Genomic DNA, 16,115 nt, shown 5'->3' on the forward strand with positions numbered 1-16,115 from the left:
TCCGCTATTTATAAATACATACAATATTATTAAAATAAGGAAATTTGGTGAAACACTACTTTAAGTTGGGAGGTTTTGTGAATCGCTACCTTTTAAAAAAAAAATTAAAAAATTAACTACCTTATAAGTTTAATTTGTTTGACAAAGATTACCATTTGACGTTTTCCGTTAAAACTCACTTGAAGCAAGTATTAAGAAACGGAGGAAATACCAAATTGAATCAATTTGGAATTTCTTCGGAAAAAGTAAGGTGGTCAAAGTGGAAAGATTTCACACGCATGAATTGAATACTTTAGAACACTTGAATGGAGTACCACCTATTTGTGTGTGTATATATATATGTAACCTTAGAATAAACTTGTTAGCAAAAAATAATCAATCTTGCAATTCAATGAATAATATTCTTATAAATAAGTTGTTCCAATTTTCATTATGGCTCCTATTGATAATGTTCTTCTCTACTACAATTACCTCAGGTTGCTCGGCAACAGCATCATCATGGCTCCTCCGGCATAAAATCCGACATCAATTACAGGATACTTATAGCTCCTCCACCGCAATGAAAGCTACTACACGTAAAGATTTGGAAATCTTATACTATCCTCAAACAATAGATCATTTCAATTATCAACCAGAAAGTTATATGACATTTAAACAAAAGTACATGATTTATTCCAAGTATTGGGGAGGAGCAAAGGCGAATTCGCCTATATTTGTGTATCTTGGAGATGAGCAAGCAATGCCCGATAATCAAATTGATGGGTTAATTCTTCCAGACTTTGCAGCTAAACTTAAGGCTCTTGTGGTTATTATTGAGGTAACTTGCTTTATTTTTCTTAATTTTTTTATTGGTTAATGGGATTTGCATGCATGATTAAAGTTAATGGGTCGGGTGAATGTAGAACTACAAATTGTCAGACCGCATCGTATAATTATAATACAAAGTACGTAGGTATGTAGCAAACAGGGCCGTCCCAAAGTTTTTGGTGGCCTATGGGCGAAACAATAAATTGGGGCCCTACACACCTTAAGTACGTAATAAGTAGAAATAATTTTTCGTAAATAATGTGTACTTTTGATTGAAAAAATGGATTTTATACATTGTCAACTTTTTACTTTCTAATTCTACTCTGCATCTAATTAAACTACCATAAATTTCTTTTAACTCTATTAACAACATATAAAGATCATTGTCAAAAAAAAAAAAAAAAAACTAACATATGAAGATTTAATTTGCACACCTTCGATCTTGTACAATTAAGCATGAATTTTAATATTTCAAACGTTAATTATCAAACTAACGTAACAAAACACAATAAACCTGTAACACTTTAACACAGGGACCTCTACAAATCGCAAAGTTATTTAAAAGACATGTATTGAATAGAAAATGATGTAATAGAGAATCGTCCTAGAATTTTAACAAGTGGGTAAAATATTTCAAAGTGCGATAAATAAGTAAATTGCATATTCCGTAGTCCATATTCGTACAAAAATTCATTTTTTATATTCCGTAGTCCATATTCGTACAAAAATTCATTTTTTAAAAAAATAATCACAAACTAAAACAGAAGGTGTGATTGAAATAACGAAAAAAGAAGAAAATTTTAGGATTCTAAGAGTTTTGTACTCTATATATTTGTGTGTGCTTGATTAAAATTGAGCAATACTAAATAAAATTGAATAAAAAATATTGTTAAAGTTAGCAAATGAGAAATCGAAATTACATTCGGTAAAAAAAATTATACAACAAAGAAATTTTGGCTTTCTTGGGACTTGAACCAGTCACCTTTTGCACCAAATCCTCGCCAACAACCAATAAGCTAACTTAGTTAATACTACATTATGACACACGGTAATTGTTTTATCAATTAGTTTTGGACCAGATTAAAGAGAAACTTGGGCCTTTTTTCGTTGGGCCCTGGGCGAGTGCCCCTTATGCACTGCCCTAGGGCCGGCCCTGGTAGCAAATTACTTCGTATTATTTATTTCTATAATTTATATACTATACATTCAAAATTTATACGGAGTATGCTCTAGTACTACATTTGTTTTAAAAATGATCTTTACACTTTTTATTTTAATCCGTTTTGTAATGTTTTTACAATATGTTTTATTCATTTTTATTACATTCACCCACATTTTTACATACTCTTCATCTTTTGTGTTAATATTTGTGCAAATAGTATTTATTATAACTATCCGTTTTAATGGGAGGTGTACAAGTGTGGTACAAAGTTGTATTGAGTAGTGAGTACTAGTTGGTACACCATATATTTTAACTTTGTATAAGAAAAATGCTTAATTTCTATCAAAAAATTGTTTAATACGAAGTACGTAGTAATATGTTATACATACTGATCTATCGAGTATATTGTATATTCCCCCATTTTCTGAATACTTCTAACAGTTTGACTGAGATATTTATCAATATAATGCACTATTAATATTTTTTTTTTTTCGAACTAATGAAATAATACGAAATATATTTTCATGACTTGAAGCATCGATTTTATGGAGTGTCAAAACCATTTGGAATGTCAATGGAGGAAATCATTAAAAATGCAACCGTTCGCGGGTATTTCAATTCTGCTCAGGCTATAGCTGATTATGCTGAAGTTATTTTGGATATCAAGAAAAGATTAAATGCACATTATTCACCGGTTATTGTTTTTGGAGGTTCTTATGGTGGAAGTAAGTCAACTTCTCTCTCTTTTCTTTTGCGGAGTAGTTTTTATTTTAATTGTCCTTGGTACAAAAAAAATCTAACTTATTTTTGCTCATTTAGAACATACCAAAGGTGGATAGCTTTTTCACATCATTGAAATTGAATTTTCATGGGCAAAATATTAGTCTTGAATTAGATTAAATCTCGTGTACACACATAGTTATATTATAAATTATTATTTAATCAACTTTTTATAAATTATTTAACTGAAACATTTCTCCGGCCTCCTAAAATTATTATATATGTACCCAATAATTAATAAATTTTGTCTTGTGTCAAAAATAAATTATAAATTTTGAATACATAGTTCTTATTATACGTTTTTAATAGGTAAAATCATATCGTCTCACAATAAGACTTGGTGAAGTTTGTTCGATATATATTGACTCATTGCTCTTAAATAAAGGTACAACTTTTTCGTTTAAAAAAAAAAAAAGAACCTTTTTTATGTCACAATTTGCTTTTTGTGTTGATAATCTTCTATCTATCTATAACTATTACTAAAAGAAATACCGCTGACATCATTTTTACCTCTAAATTGAACACGTGTCGCTCTTTCATGAAATTTTTTCCCGCTCAAATGTCACCCCTCTTGATCCTTTACTGAAAATAAAAGCTTAACCCATTTCCATAAAACACTACATTAAATGAGCAGTAAATGAACAACTTTTTCCAATGCTCAACCTCTGTCTTCTTACTCTTCGTTATCCAACCTTAACCTACATCAATATATTATCTCTCATTCCTCCATTATTTTACCACCCACACCCAACGGCACCGCTGCGCAAGTTGTACCCCCGACACCATTGACGCCGACGCCAATCCTTGCAACCTATGCCGACTACCGCCCCTACGCCCCATCCAACTGCCCCTTTTTATTTTTCCCTCATTTGATTCGCATGTATAAACCTCACCATCACGGTCCACGGCTATACCCCTTTCTCTCTCCTCCTCCACCTTCTCCATCCTGTTTTCTCACTCCTCTTTAAATGGGCATTCCAAATTTCCAATCATCATTTTTCATTACCCATTCAGAAGATATGCTTTAAATTGTACTATATATGATGTTTTGTTTCATTTTGTTGAAATTGGTCAAAGTTTAATCTGTATTTAGTTTATGAGTCTGATCAAAGGATGATTAATTTTTTTTAGAAACAGTAAATCGGTGAAAGACTTCTCTGTTTTACTTAGTACTACATAGCAGACTATTGGATTTATTTCTTCTTCCCTTTCTTTTAAATTGTTTATTTTTTATCTAAAAATTTGGTAACCCAACCCATGCCTGTTGAGATTTGGCAACCCAACCTATACATGTAGTTATTAGAAAGGTGTAGCTTTTAAATTGTGGTTTGCATTAAAATAAAGGAAATTATTGGGTTTTAATTATTTCTTCTGTCTTTTCTTTAATATTGTGGTTTACCTTAAAACTGAAGGAAATTGGTCGTAAGAAACTTACATTAATCTTTGATTAAAACCACTGGCGGAGCCAGGAATTCAACGTTAGGGGGCGAGAAATAAAATGGAACTAAAAAATAGGTAGGGGGGGCGAGGAAAAAAATGTAGAAAGAAAAAGGTATGGTATTTAGGTTCCGAACCCTAAACCAAGGAGTATACATGAAATAAACTAGAAACAACCATTGAGGCAAGTAGCATTTAGTGATATATTTTAGTATTTATTACAATATATAACTGTTCTTAAGAAATGTTTGGGGGGGCCGGCCGCCCCCACCCACCCCCTATTTCCGCCTCTGATTAAAACAATAAATCTGCTAGGACTTGGCATAAACTAAAACCAAAATTTATGAAAATTTGACTAATTGTTCAATTATTATTCAAAACTGAAAATGTCTTGGGTTAGTCCATAAAAAAAGTTGTGACAAAACATATTTACGAAAAGATTAAAATATGATAAAATTATAGGTTCCACCTTTTTATTAGCAAATCGACAAATTGGTTTCATGAAGTGCAAAACGTTTATAGGTTGTGAATTCCAAACTAATGTAAAGTGTTTATTATTCTTCTTAATTTTTGATAAAAAAATAAAAATATCCAGACGTGCATCGCACGGGCACTAACCTAGTGTCATAATATGCTACAGTACGGCGTATTATTGTGACATATTGTCACATGTATAAGAGGCTAAGACTATCTTTAATTAAACGTAATCAACCAATGAACGATAATCAACTTATCATAGTCATGTTGTTTTACGTTAATGTTGATTGCTCAATAATCAATAATAACTCGTCGTGTTGTAGCTTATAAAAAAAATATATGTTTACCATTACATCCTAAAAATATAAAACTTATCTGAAAAGAATTAATTTTGTATAAGCGAAGATTGAACACTTTAGTTGTTGAAAAGGACTAATGAACAACATTAAACCCGTCATCATCATGTTGTTGTGCGTTAATGTTAATTTATTACTCGATCAATCATCAACAATGAGTCCTCGTGTTGTTACTTTAGAAAAAAAAAAAAAGTTCAACATTACATCCTGAAAGATATAAACCTTATCAGTTTAGGAAGAAGTGTCGTATAAGCAAAGAGTCTATGAAAAATTTATTATGGGTCAAAATCATGAATAACCTAATGTTGGTGGTATAGTGTATGTAGAACTAGTTAATCCACAACTATAATCTTTTAATTTGTTTACAGTGCTTGCTTCATGGTTCCGACTCAAATATCCCCATATTGCTCTTGGAGCTCTAGCATCCTCAGCTCCTGTGCTATATTTTGATGACATAATTTCGCCTGATCGTGGCTACTTCTTCGTCGTCACTAAGGATTTCAAAGTAATTTTCACTAACTAATCTATCATTTTCTTTGCTCTATAATTTTGGCAAGGGATAAAAACTTGTTTATTATTATGGTTGATATTTGTGGTTGTGTCATCGACTTTGTAATATTATAATGCAGGAAGCCAGTAAGAGTTGCTATAAAACCATCCAAAAATCGTGGGCCGAAATCGACAAAATTGGATCAAACCCAAATGGGCTCTCTTACCTTAGTAGACTATTCAATACTTGTATGTAAGTACTTCGTATTAATTTTACTCCCTCCCTATTTCTCAAGTGTTACGGTTCCCTGTATAAATAACTAGTTTTGAAACTCATGCGATCTAAGAGATTTGTTTTATTAGTTATATTAGCAATTATTTTTTATTTTTGTTATTGGGTGACACATTTTTTGGTATATCGGGTTGTACAAATTAATTATTTATACATTCAAAAAAATATATGGAGTAAGAAAAAAAAAATGAATAAAGTAAGAGAAAGTGAGCGGGAAATTGTAAATATTGTGGGGTAAAAATGGTAAGGTAGTAAATTTTCATATTATGAAACAGACTAAAACGAAAAGTGTAAAGATCATTTCGAAATGGAGGTAGTATATTCTATTTGGTTTAAAATTTGTTGTTTGTGCAATAAATTATGATTTGTGTATTTTTTTTTTTGAATTATGACTTTTAAAAATGTAAAATAAGTAAAAGAACGAAAATTTTGAAAGTTGAAAGATGTGATTATGTATGTATTGTGAGTTTAATAATACCATCAATTTATCGGTCTTATGATCTGTTTTGTTCGACTTATTTTAACTTATTTCAAACAAAATAAGTTCATATAATATAAATCTAGAATAAATCAATTTTTTCATAAATTTCACACATAAATTAGTTTATTTAAGACAATATAAGTTCTTTTCAGATAAAATAAGTTCAGATAAGTTCAGTTAACCTCAGTTAAGTTTAAATAAGTTCAAGTAATATAAGTTTAGATAAAATAAACCAAATAGAACAATTTTTTTTTTTTTTTTGGAGGTAGAATAGAACAAAACCTTAAAACATCATAAATGTGATGAACTCTAAAATTATACAAAAGTTATATTACTGACAAAGTCATGGGTATAGATATATAGCAAATGAAAATAATTTTCTTATCTTAAGAACTCTACCATAAGTACAATGTTAGCTTGATTTTTATTTTATTTTTTGTATCAATTAATTTATACCTAGTCTTTAAAAAGCAAAACCATAAATCTATAGATGACATGTGACATCCCCTTTTATCATGCATAATTTTTTGACATGTGGCATCCCCTTTTTTAATTCATCATTTTTTTTCCTATTGTTTCTTATATTTTATGACTTTAGCACCTTTTCCACTTCATATTCTCCATTCAACATCGATTTACCATTTTAATTTATATATCATTATTCAATCTTTTCCACTTCATCTCTTTCTTTAACACTTAATATTAATTTCATCATTTAATTTAATTTTATGAAGTATATTCTTTTAACCTTCAAATTTCTCACCTCTTTTAAATCATATATTCCTACTCAAATACAAGCTAGCTTAGCCCTCCAAAAAAATTGAATTTTAAAAGACAGTTTAACAACCGCTAATTGCCCGTTCTTGGAACGGGCTTAAGAGCTAGTTTGAATAAAACACTTACCCGTGCATAGCACGGGATAAAAACTAGTTATTCTAAGATATAAACGTTGTCATATACTACCTCTGTTCCTATATGTTCTTTACTGTTACTGTTTTTACGCACGTGAATTAAGATAAAGGAGAGGTGAGTAAGTGGTGTAGTTATTTGCAAGTGGTAAAAATAATATCTTATTTAAGTGTGAAAGTACATGAATAAATATTGCAAGTGGACCAATAAATATTGCAAGTGGATAAATAAAAAAAAAACAGAACAGAGGGTATAATGGTAAACATTGTATTCCAAAAATAGAATAAAATATAAGTGTAAAGATTTTTCAGGAACAAACTTAAACGGAAAGTGTAAATAATTTTCAGGAACGGATGTAGTATATTTCTATTGTAATTATTTTATTGTATTACGCCTTATTCTTTAAATTAACTTATGTGGTGTCATAAATTTTTTACATCATTCTTTTTTGCTTACATGACACAATTAATTAAAAACATCTACATAAAATCCTCATACCATCAATTTATAGAACTTAATCAATTACAAATATGAATATGGTTAGAACTTTCAATTCCTACTTTGAATAGTTATTGTGCATTAGTATTAGTACGTTTTTTTTCCCTTTCTTTAAAGGGTTATGGGCATTATATATCAATTCTTATATTGAATAGTTATAGTACATTTTTTTAAGGGCATAGGCATTATATGTCAATTAATTTTTTGAAGAGTTATAATGATCATTTAAAAAAAAATATATTAATTAAAATATCTACGTGCATTGATTAGTGTTTTTACGGATTAATTTTTTATTTTGGATTGAATTTTATTTTAGATTTATTTTTAATTATTAGAGTGTTTGATTTTGGATGGAGTTGTATATATGGTAATTACTTAATTAAAATTTGTGTGTGGCACCTAGATATTTATCTACGTGGTGCATACATTTTTTAATTTTTAAAGTAAATTAAAAATCTTCTTTTTCATTGGTCGAAACCTAATGATTCTTATGTGGTGTTCTAATACCTCAAAAAATGTGCCCTCTTTATTTATTTATACTAGATTTTAACCCGTGCGATGCACGAATTCTATTAAATTGTTATGTTTAAATAAAAATCCTATATATATATATATACCACTTTTATATACTTCTTCCGTTCCGGAAATATCGCACCATGGTTGACTTTTACTCCTCTAAGCCTTACTTTGACTCTTAATATCTCACATCGTGTGCAAGTAAAAATTATAAAAATTAATATTTAGAAAATATATATCGACAAAAATCTAACATAACCCCAAATGACTAGAATTTCCTTACGTACGGATCACAAAAAATGGCCAAAGACGTAGTGTGAATAGTGTAAAAAACAAATGGTGTGATATTTCCGGAACGGAGGAAGTATTTGATTAGATTATTTTTTTATTTTGCATTGAATTTCATTTTAGATTTTTTTTTAATTATGAGAGTGTTTGTTTTTGGATGAAATTGTATATGCGTAATATTAATAATTAATTAATAAAAAAATATCTACTTGACACTTAATAATATCTTTACGTGGCACTCGACTTTTTTAATTCAAAATTAATTTTGAAATATTATTTTTCATTGGCCGAAATCATTAGATCTTTCTACGTGGCGCTCTAATATTGGATTAATGTTTGATTTTAAATTGAATTTTATTTATTTTATTTTAGATTATTGTTTGATTTTTGATGACTTTTATTTTAGATTTATTTTTTAATTATTAGAGTGTTTGATTTTAGATGGAGTTGTATATATTAGTAATTAATTAATTAATTAATATATCTACGCGGCACCTAATTAATTATCTACGTGTAAATCAATTATTTTTTAATTATTAGAGTGTTTGATTTTCGATGGAGTTGTATATATTAGTAATTAATCAATTAAAATATCTACGTGGCACCTAATTAATCATCTACGTGGCACTTTATTTTTTTAATTCAAAAAGAAATTAGAAATCTTATTTTTCATTGGCTGAAACCATTAGTAATCCTAGGTGGCGCTCTAATATTTCAGCAAATATTCCTCCATTGGCCGAAGCCATTAGATTTTTCTACGTAGCGCTCTAATATTGGATTAATGTTTGATTTTAAGTTGAATTTTATTTATTTTATTTTAGATTATTGTTTGATTCTGGATGAATTTTATTTTAGATTTATTTTTTAATTATTAGAATGTTTGGTTTTAGATGGAGTTGTATATATTAGTAATTAATTAATTATTTAAAATATCTATGTGGAACCTAATTAATTATCTACGTGGCAATCGATTATTTTTTAATTATTAGAGTGTTTGATTTTCGATGGAGTTATATATATTAATAATTAATTAATTAAAATATCTATGTGGCACTTGATTTTTTTAATTCAAAAAGAAATTAGAAATCTTATTTTTCATTGGCCGAAATCATTAATAATCCTAGGTGGCGCTCTAATCTTTCAGCAAATATGCCTCCTTTATATATGTATATTATATTAGATTAGATTAGACTAATTAATTAAAATATCTACATGGCACCTAATATGTACGTGACACCTAATTATTTATCTACATGACACTCGACTTTTTTAATTCAAAAATAAATTAAAAATATTATTTTTCATTGGTCGAAACAATTAGTTTTCCTACATGACAGTCTAATATTTAAGCAAATATGTCTTTTTTATTTATATATATTAGATTTATGGGGAATAAATCGTGACATCCCATCAATTTTTGTATTGACGAGTAACAATACATTGTTAATGTACAATAATAATATACTTCATGCGTTTCACAAAGATTTTACGGTTACTATTTGCGCAAATATTAAGACAAAAATAAAAAGGTTGGTTGAATATAATAAAATATGGATAAAGTAATAAAAATGTGTAAAAAGGTGGGTGAGTGTAAGAAAAAAGAGAAAGTGAGTGAAAAATTGTAAATATTGTGAAATAAGAAGGGTAAGTTATTAAATTTTCATGTCAAAAAATAAAATAAAACAAAGTGTAAAGAACATTATGAAACGAACTAAAACGGAAAGTGCAGAGATTTTTTTGAAACGAATGTAGTACATATTTAAGGGAACGCCTGAGGCGGCGTAAATATTAATTGTCTATTTTATCCTATACTAAAATTAGAAAAATAAAAAAATATTGTATAATACAATATAGAAGGTAATCAATTTAAAAGATATATATTTACAAAAATCACCAAATATTAAAACTAAGAAAAATAATCATTAAAAAGAGAAAAACAACCAAATAAGTATTATCATGTATGTGTTTTTAATTACAAGCACGCATCGCGTGCGTTCATAGAAAGATAGTAATATCTTCACCAAAATAAAATAGAAAGATAGTAATATACATATGCGTACTAGTCCGATCAGCTTATGAATTAAATGACAAATATTTATATGTAGTACAACGTATGAGTTTAAAAATAATACGGAATAATGTATGTACTACATCCGTTTTAAAATGATCTTTACAGTTGCTATTTGCACAAATATTAAGACAAAAGAGGAAGAATGTCTAAAAAGGTAAGTGGATATAATAAAATATGGATAAAGTAAGAGAAATGTGTAAAAAGGTGGGTGTGTGTATGAATAAAATGAATAAAGTGTAGAAATTGACCAGAAAACTGTAAATGTTGTGGGGGTAAAAGGGTAAGACCATAAATTTTCATGTTAAAAAATAGTATAAAACATAATATATAGATATTTATAAAACAGATTAAAACGAAAAAGTGTAAAGATTATTTTGAAATGGAGGTAGTATAAACTAGTAAGAAAACATTAAATTCGAACAAAGGTAATACACAACAAACTGCCTAAAAGAAGCGATCAAGGGGAGGTAAGTGGTAACTCATATTACTAGAGGAAACCTTCTTTAAATAGAATTACGAATTTAAAGACATTTTAAGATCTAATAGGTGAGTACGACGGATAACTTTACTACAAAAAATTTGTATTTTTAACGACAACCTAATTACGACGGGTCAAAAATTCCGTCGCAAAAAGCTTTTGCGACGGGTCTAACAACCAAACAAAGACGGGAACAACCGTCGCAAATGTCTTTTACGACGGATTAACGACGGATTTTCCATTAACGACGGCCCCCTTTTATGACGGGTTCACGACAGGAAATCCCGTCATTAATCAATGATTATTGGCCTTTATCGACGGGATTTCCCGTTGTTAATGGTACAACTTTTTGTAGTGCTTAAACGTATAGAGAAGCTGCGGAGAATCCTAAGATTTCGTAGCGGCCGCCCAAGAAAGCGTAGCCAGCGGCTCGCCAGCAACCGATCTCCACCTCCCTCCGGTTGTCGGCGAGTCTTCTTTTTAAGATCAAGATTCCGGTTCCAAGTTGATCAACCCATAGCCCGGAGGTCGGAAACTAAACTCCGGCGGTCATAGGTCTTCGTTCGGGTTTGGTATTTTCTCATTCCCCTCCATTTTCGATAGAGGATCTTCAAGCCCAAGGTTACTATTTTCCCTTGAAGTCTGATTCAAATTATTCTCTTTAGTCTGAAAATGGTGTGGCTATTTGGTTAGTTATTTGAAGGGGAGGATTTGCTTTAGTTTTTGGTTAGCTTGTTCGGGAGTAGTTACTAATCTAGATTAATTTTCTAAGTTGTTTATTTGCTTCTATTAGTTATCATGAATAGTTTTGTGGAAATTAGGGGGGATTTGTGTTTATCTCATTTTGAGGAGGATGAGGTTTCTACTGGCAATCTGATTCACACGGTTAATCAGTTGGTAAATCCTATTGGGGTTCTAAACTTTGTTAGAAAGTTGAAAGATGAGGGAAACAAGCTCTACAAGCAGAGTACTAGCTTTGCTATCTCAAAGCACTTCTTTGCACTCAAGATCTTATCATTTATTTCGGTTTATAATGATGAAGATAAATCAGTTTTTTTAGGTCTTGCGGTGTCTCTTAATTTGAACTTGGGTGCATGTTTCATCAAGGAGAAAGACTTTGAAAGAGTAGGTCAATTATGTTCGATGGTGTTGTGTTATGATACTTAAAATGTGAAGGCTTACCATAGAAGGGCAGTGGCATTTTTGGAGCCTAAAAAACCCGACTTAACTTTCATGGATCTTGCACAAGCACTGAAGATTGATCCAGCAAATTGAGAGTTTCAACAAAAACTTAAGGAGGTGGCATCTCTATTGGGATGGTCTCCGAATTTTGTTGAAGACGCACTTGAAGTAGTAAGAGAGGATGAGGTGTTCAAAAACTATGCCCACACTGGGTAGAAGGAAGAAGAACAAAGAAGAAAGGAAAGGGAGGAGAGGGAAAGGAGGAAGATCGGCGTGTTCGTAGGTGTCTTGGTGTGGAAGATAACATCAAAATGGAAAATAATGTTGTGGAAAAAGAACCCAACGTTACTCAAAACAATTATGTTCTGAAGTTGACTTCAGAAACAAAAAAACCAAATCTTGCATGGTTCCATTTCCGGTTTTCAAATCGAAAACGACATGAGACCTTTTTGGGTCTCACTTCATGTTTGTATGGTGTGATTTCCAGTATAAGAACTTTACATTACTATTGTTCTTCCCTAAAGAATTTGATTAGCATCCGAATTCTCGATCCCTCAGAGGAGATGGATCGTAGTGAAACTCGGGAGTTTAATACACCGATGGAGATTAGTTACCCCCCTGTTGAAGGGAAAGATAGGTGTGAAACAACTCCACAGATGGCGCAAGAAGACGGAGCCACAAGTATGGAAACTCTAGCACCATCATATGAAGCTAAGCCGAAGATCCTTCCAAATGCATCAGTCCTTTCCCCGTTCAAGTCTATTGTTCGTCCGGCCGTGTATTCCTCCAAAGAAATGAGGAAGATCGTCTCTTCTCGTCGCTCCATGTTTAGAAGAGAAGATGATACTTGTAAAAGTCAAAGTCCCTCGGTTTTCACTAACTCTTGGTTTTGCAGGATGAATGTTGGCTCCAAAAGAAGTGCATCTGGCCTTACGGGTGATACGTGGTATCCTTCCCGTAAGCCTTTGTATGACCCCTCCCCCCTCCCCCCTCCCCCCGTGTGTTAATGTGTAATTTATTTCCTGATTAATATATGTTGTAATTTGCCAGTGTCAAAAATAAATAAATAATAATATGTGAATATGTGCAGGCAATTGCAGGATACAAAGACATTGAAGGATTACTTGGAGAATATATATGAAGTAGTAGCGCAGTATAGTAACATGAAGAAAAGCCCTTCCATTATTTGCAAAGGAATAGATCATCAAGGAAAGAATGGGAAGAATGACATACTTGGTCGTATTTATCAAGGCGTTGTTGCTTATCTAAATGGAACTCAACATAATTGTACCAATACTAATTACTTTCAGCAATCTTTAGGTGAAACTGGTGTTGGATACACGTGGCAGGTAATTTATCAAACTTTTCTCAGCATTTTATTTTTTAGAACGAGTCATGAGGGGAATACAAATCACAAAACGGGAAGGGGGGATACAGACCCGTGAGTTGAGGATCTAACCTTCTATCCAGACTTTCTGTCCAAGATACTAGGCCAAGACCTAGTTGATAGTTATTTCATCATTATTGACATTCTTTTCCTTTTTCTTTATTAGATTTGTATCGTTTAAATTACCCTATTTTTTTTATATATAAATATGATATGACGTGGCTTCGTTCAATTCACCATAATTTTTACTGAAATTATATTATGTATAGAGCAACAACAACAAAAAAAAGAATAGAGTTGGAAAGTTATTTAGCTTTATAGAATTTTTGGGTAGCTTTTTCATAAATTGATAAAAAGAATACGAAAACTTTAATGTTTTTATAACCATTTTTTCTTTTAATATTCTTTAATCAATATCAAATTGACGATGTTAAAAACATGACAATATATTGAAACTTATTAGAACCTAATTATTAGACAACATAATAATGCAGACATGTAGCGAGATGGTGATGCCGATAGCTCCGGGTACGAGCAAAAGGTCTATGTTTCCTCCTCAAGCTTTCAATTTGCAAGACTTCATGCAAAGTTGTAAGAGCAACTACAATGTTATGCCTCGTCCAAATTGGATAACAACTTACTACGGTGGACATGTATGTCATCATCAATTAATTATTACAAGAATATTCTTACAGTAAGCACGTTTTACTTGTTGGAAGTTCTAACCATGTTTAACCAATTATTTCCTTCTTGATATTAGGATATGAAACTGGTCATTGAAAGATTTGGGTCTAACATTATTTTCTCTAACGGACTCAAAGATCCTTACAGCAGTGCAGGGTAAGTCTCGACATTTTAATGATTTTTTGAGGGACAAGTCTCAGTCATCATATTAGTTATAATATTGTCGATCCATCTTAGATCCTCAAATGATAAAAATATAATTGCATTCCTAACTCGAGTTTTTTTTTGTGTGTGGTTATACTTCTACTTTATTCCTATTTTAGCAAAAGTTCTACTCTCTAATATATCACACTGCACAAACCCCACTTGCAATTATCTTTTTTTTTTATTATAGAAATCTGACTTGTTTCACTCTTTCTTCACAAGCCCCTCTTTCTTTTCTCTCACCTTCTTATAAATTCTTGTATATACAGTAACCGTAAAATAAAAAATAAAAAATCGAAGGGAGTATCATTTTCGTTTCTCCATAGGATTAGTGCCATCAATATAAGAGATCCACTTAAATTGAATTATACCTGGTACTTCATATACGCAAAATACACATGACACTTTTTTTTGACATGTATCCCAAAATATAACTCCTTCACCTCTTGCAGTTTGGATTATACACCTTGATGCATAGTGTTAATTATGCACGCCGTTGAACGTTTATTGAGCATCTAATGAACATGAAAAGTGATTTCAATGTACATGTAGAAGTGAAATATTTGAACTATATGTTCAATTACTATATGTTCTTTGGTTATGAATGATATGTTATTTGTATTTGAACTATACGTTTATTTAAAAATAGGATGCACAGTGAACATTTGCACCCGAATGCATAAATCATATTTTGTTCACCTCTTACTAATTTGCCACATCTTTACTAATGTCCTCTCCTTTGATTTTCTAATTTGTTTCATGGTGATAGGGTGTTGCACAACTTAAATAACAACATTGTTGCTCTTTACACAACAGAAGGTTAGTATCTACAGTAGTTTATAATTGAAATATTATGATTTTCCACTCTTTTTAATTGAAAAATATTAGATATATTTTGTCACTGAATTCAGAACATTAATTTGTTGTTAGTACATTCTAGGATCACACTGCATGGACATAGTTACAGCCAAAGAAGATGATCCTAAATGGTTGGTAGACCAACGAAAAAGAGAAATTGAGATCATTACTGGGTGGATCCAAAAATACCAAGAGGATCTTAATGGTAGCGCTTTTGGGCAGAAGCAGGGTAAGCGATTGAACAAGACCCCAAATTTTAGGGATTCTCAAAACTCAGATATAGTTTAATTAGCTTTCCAAACATATGGTAAAACAAAGTTGGAGTTAAGATGTTGTTGTGTAATATGCCTTGTAACAATTGCTTTCTTTTTTATTTTGGCGATCTATATATCACATTAAATGACAGTTGGAAGCCATCTGGCTGTCTCATTCCTTTTTAGTTTTTATGTTTATTGTTGATAGAAACTCAATGTTACCCAAATGGTTTGTCACATTGGAGAGAAACAAGAGAGAAAATACCAATGTATAACTGTATAAATTTGGGTAGTTATTCTCACTATTGTCAATTGGTTTTAGTGTAGAACCCCGTGTGGCTGTGTGTTTTCTTTCAATTCTTGTTTTATCTTTTTTTTTGTTGTTGTTTTTTCCAATTTTAGCTTTTGCTAGATTCTCTTGTTTTTTTTTTATGCAAGCTGTGAATTTAATTCAATAATCAAACCAGAACAACAAGTTTAGGGAGGTAAGTCCTCCAATAATACA

The 16,115-nt window shown here is 30.8% G+C and overlaps 1 protein-coding gene across 2 annotated transcripts; it reads left to right on the forward strand.

Annotated features, from left to right (window-relative positions):
- Positions 1-350: 350 nt before the first annotated feature.
- LOC110791386 (uncharacterized) lies at positions 351-15,795 on the forward strand. Of its 2 annotated transcripts, none has more exons than XM_056828811.1 (9): positions 351-817; positions 2,505-2,694; positions 5,388-5,524; positions 5,649-5,761; positions 13,314-13,572; positions 14,105-14,263; positions 14,371-14,450; positions 15,268-15,317; positions 15,429-15,627. In XM_056828811.1, the coding sequence occupies exons 1-9, from the start codon at positions 392-394 to the stop codon at positions 15,476-15,478; spliced, it is 1,464 nt and encodes a 487-aa protein (XP_056684789.1). In that variant the 5' UTR covers positions 351-391; the 3' UTR covers positions 15,479-15,627. The 2 variants fall into 2 exon arrangements, with proteins under 2 accessions (XP_056684789.1, XP_056684788.1); XM_056828810.1 differs by having other exon boundaries at positions 352-817; positions 15,439-15,795.
- The last annotated feature ends 320 nt before the right edge of the window (positions 15,796-16,115 follow it).

Source organism: Spinacia oleracea, chromosome 5 (assembly GCF_020520425.1).
Source record: "Spinacia oleracea cultivar Varoflay chromosome 5, BTI_SOV_V1, whole genome shotgun sequence".
Classification (NCBI taxonomy): Eukaryota; Viridiplantae; Streptophyta; class Magnoliopsida; order Caryophyllales; family Amaranthaceae; genus Spinacia; species Spinacia oleracea.

Excerpts from the sequence above, each read along its gene's own strand:
- LOC110791386 (XM_056828810.1), top strand. The coding sequence starts at position 392 with ATGAATAATATTCTTATAAATAAGTTGTTCCAATTTTCATTATGGCTC. Across the intron at positions 2,695-5,387 it reads TGGAGGTTCTTATGGTGGAA|TGCTTGCTTCATGGTTCCGA; the intron begins GTAAGTCAACTT and ends ATTTGTTTACAG. Across the intron at positions 5,762-13,313 it reads AGACTATTCAATACTTGTAT|GCAATTGCAGGATACAAAGA; the intron begins GTAAGTACTTCG and ends GAATATGTGCAG.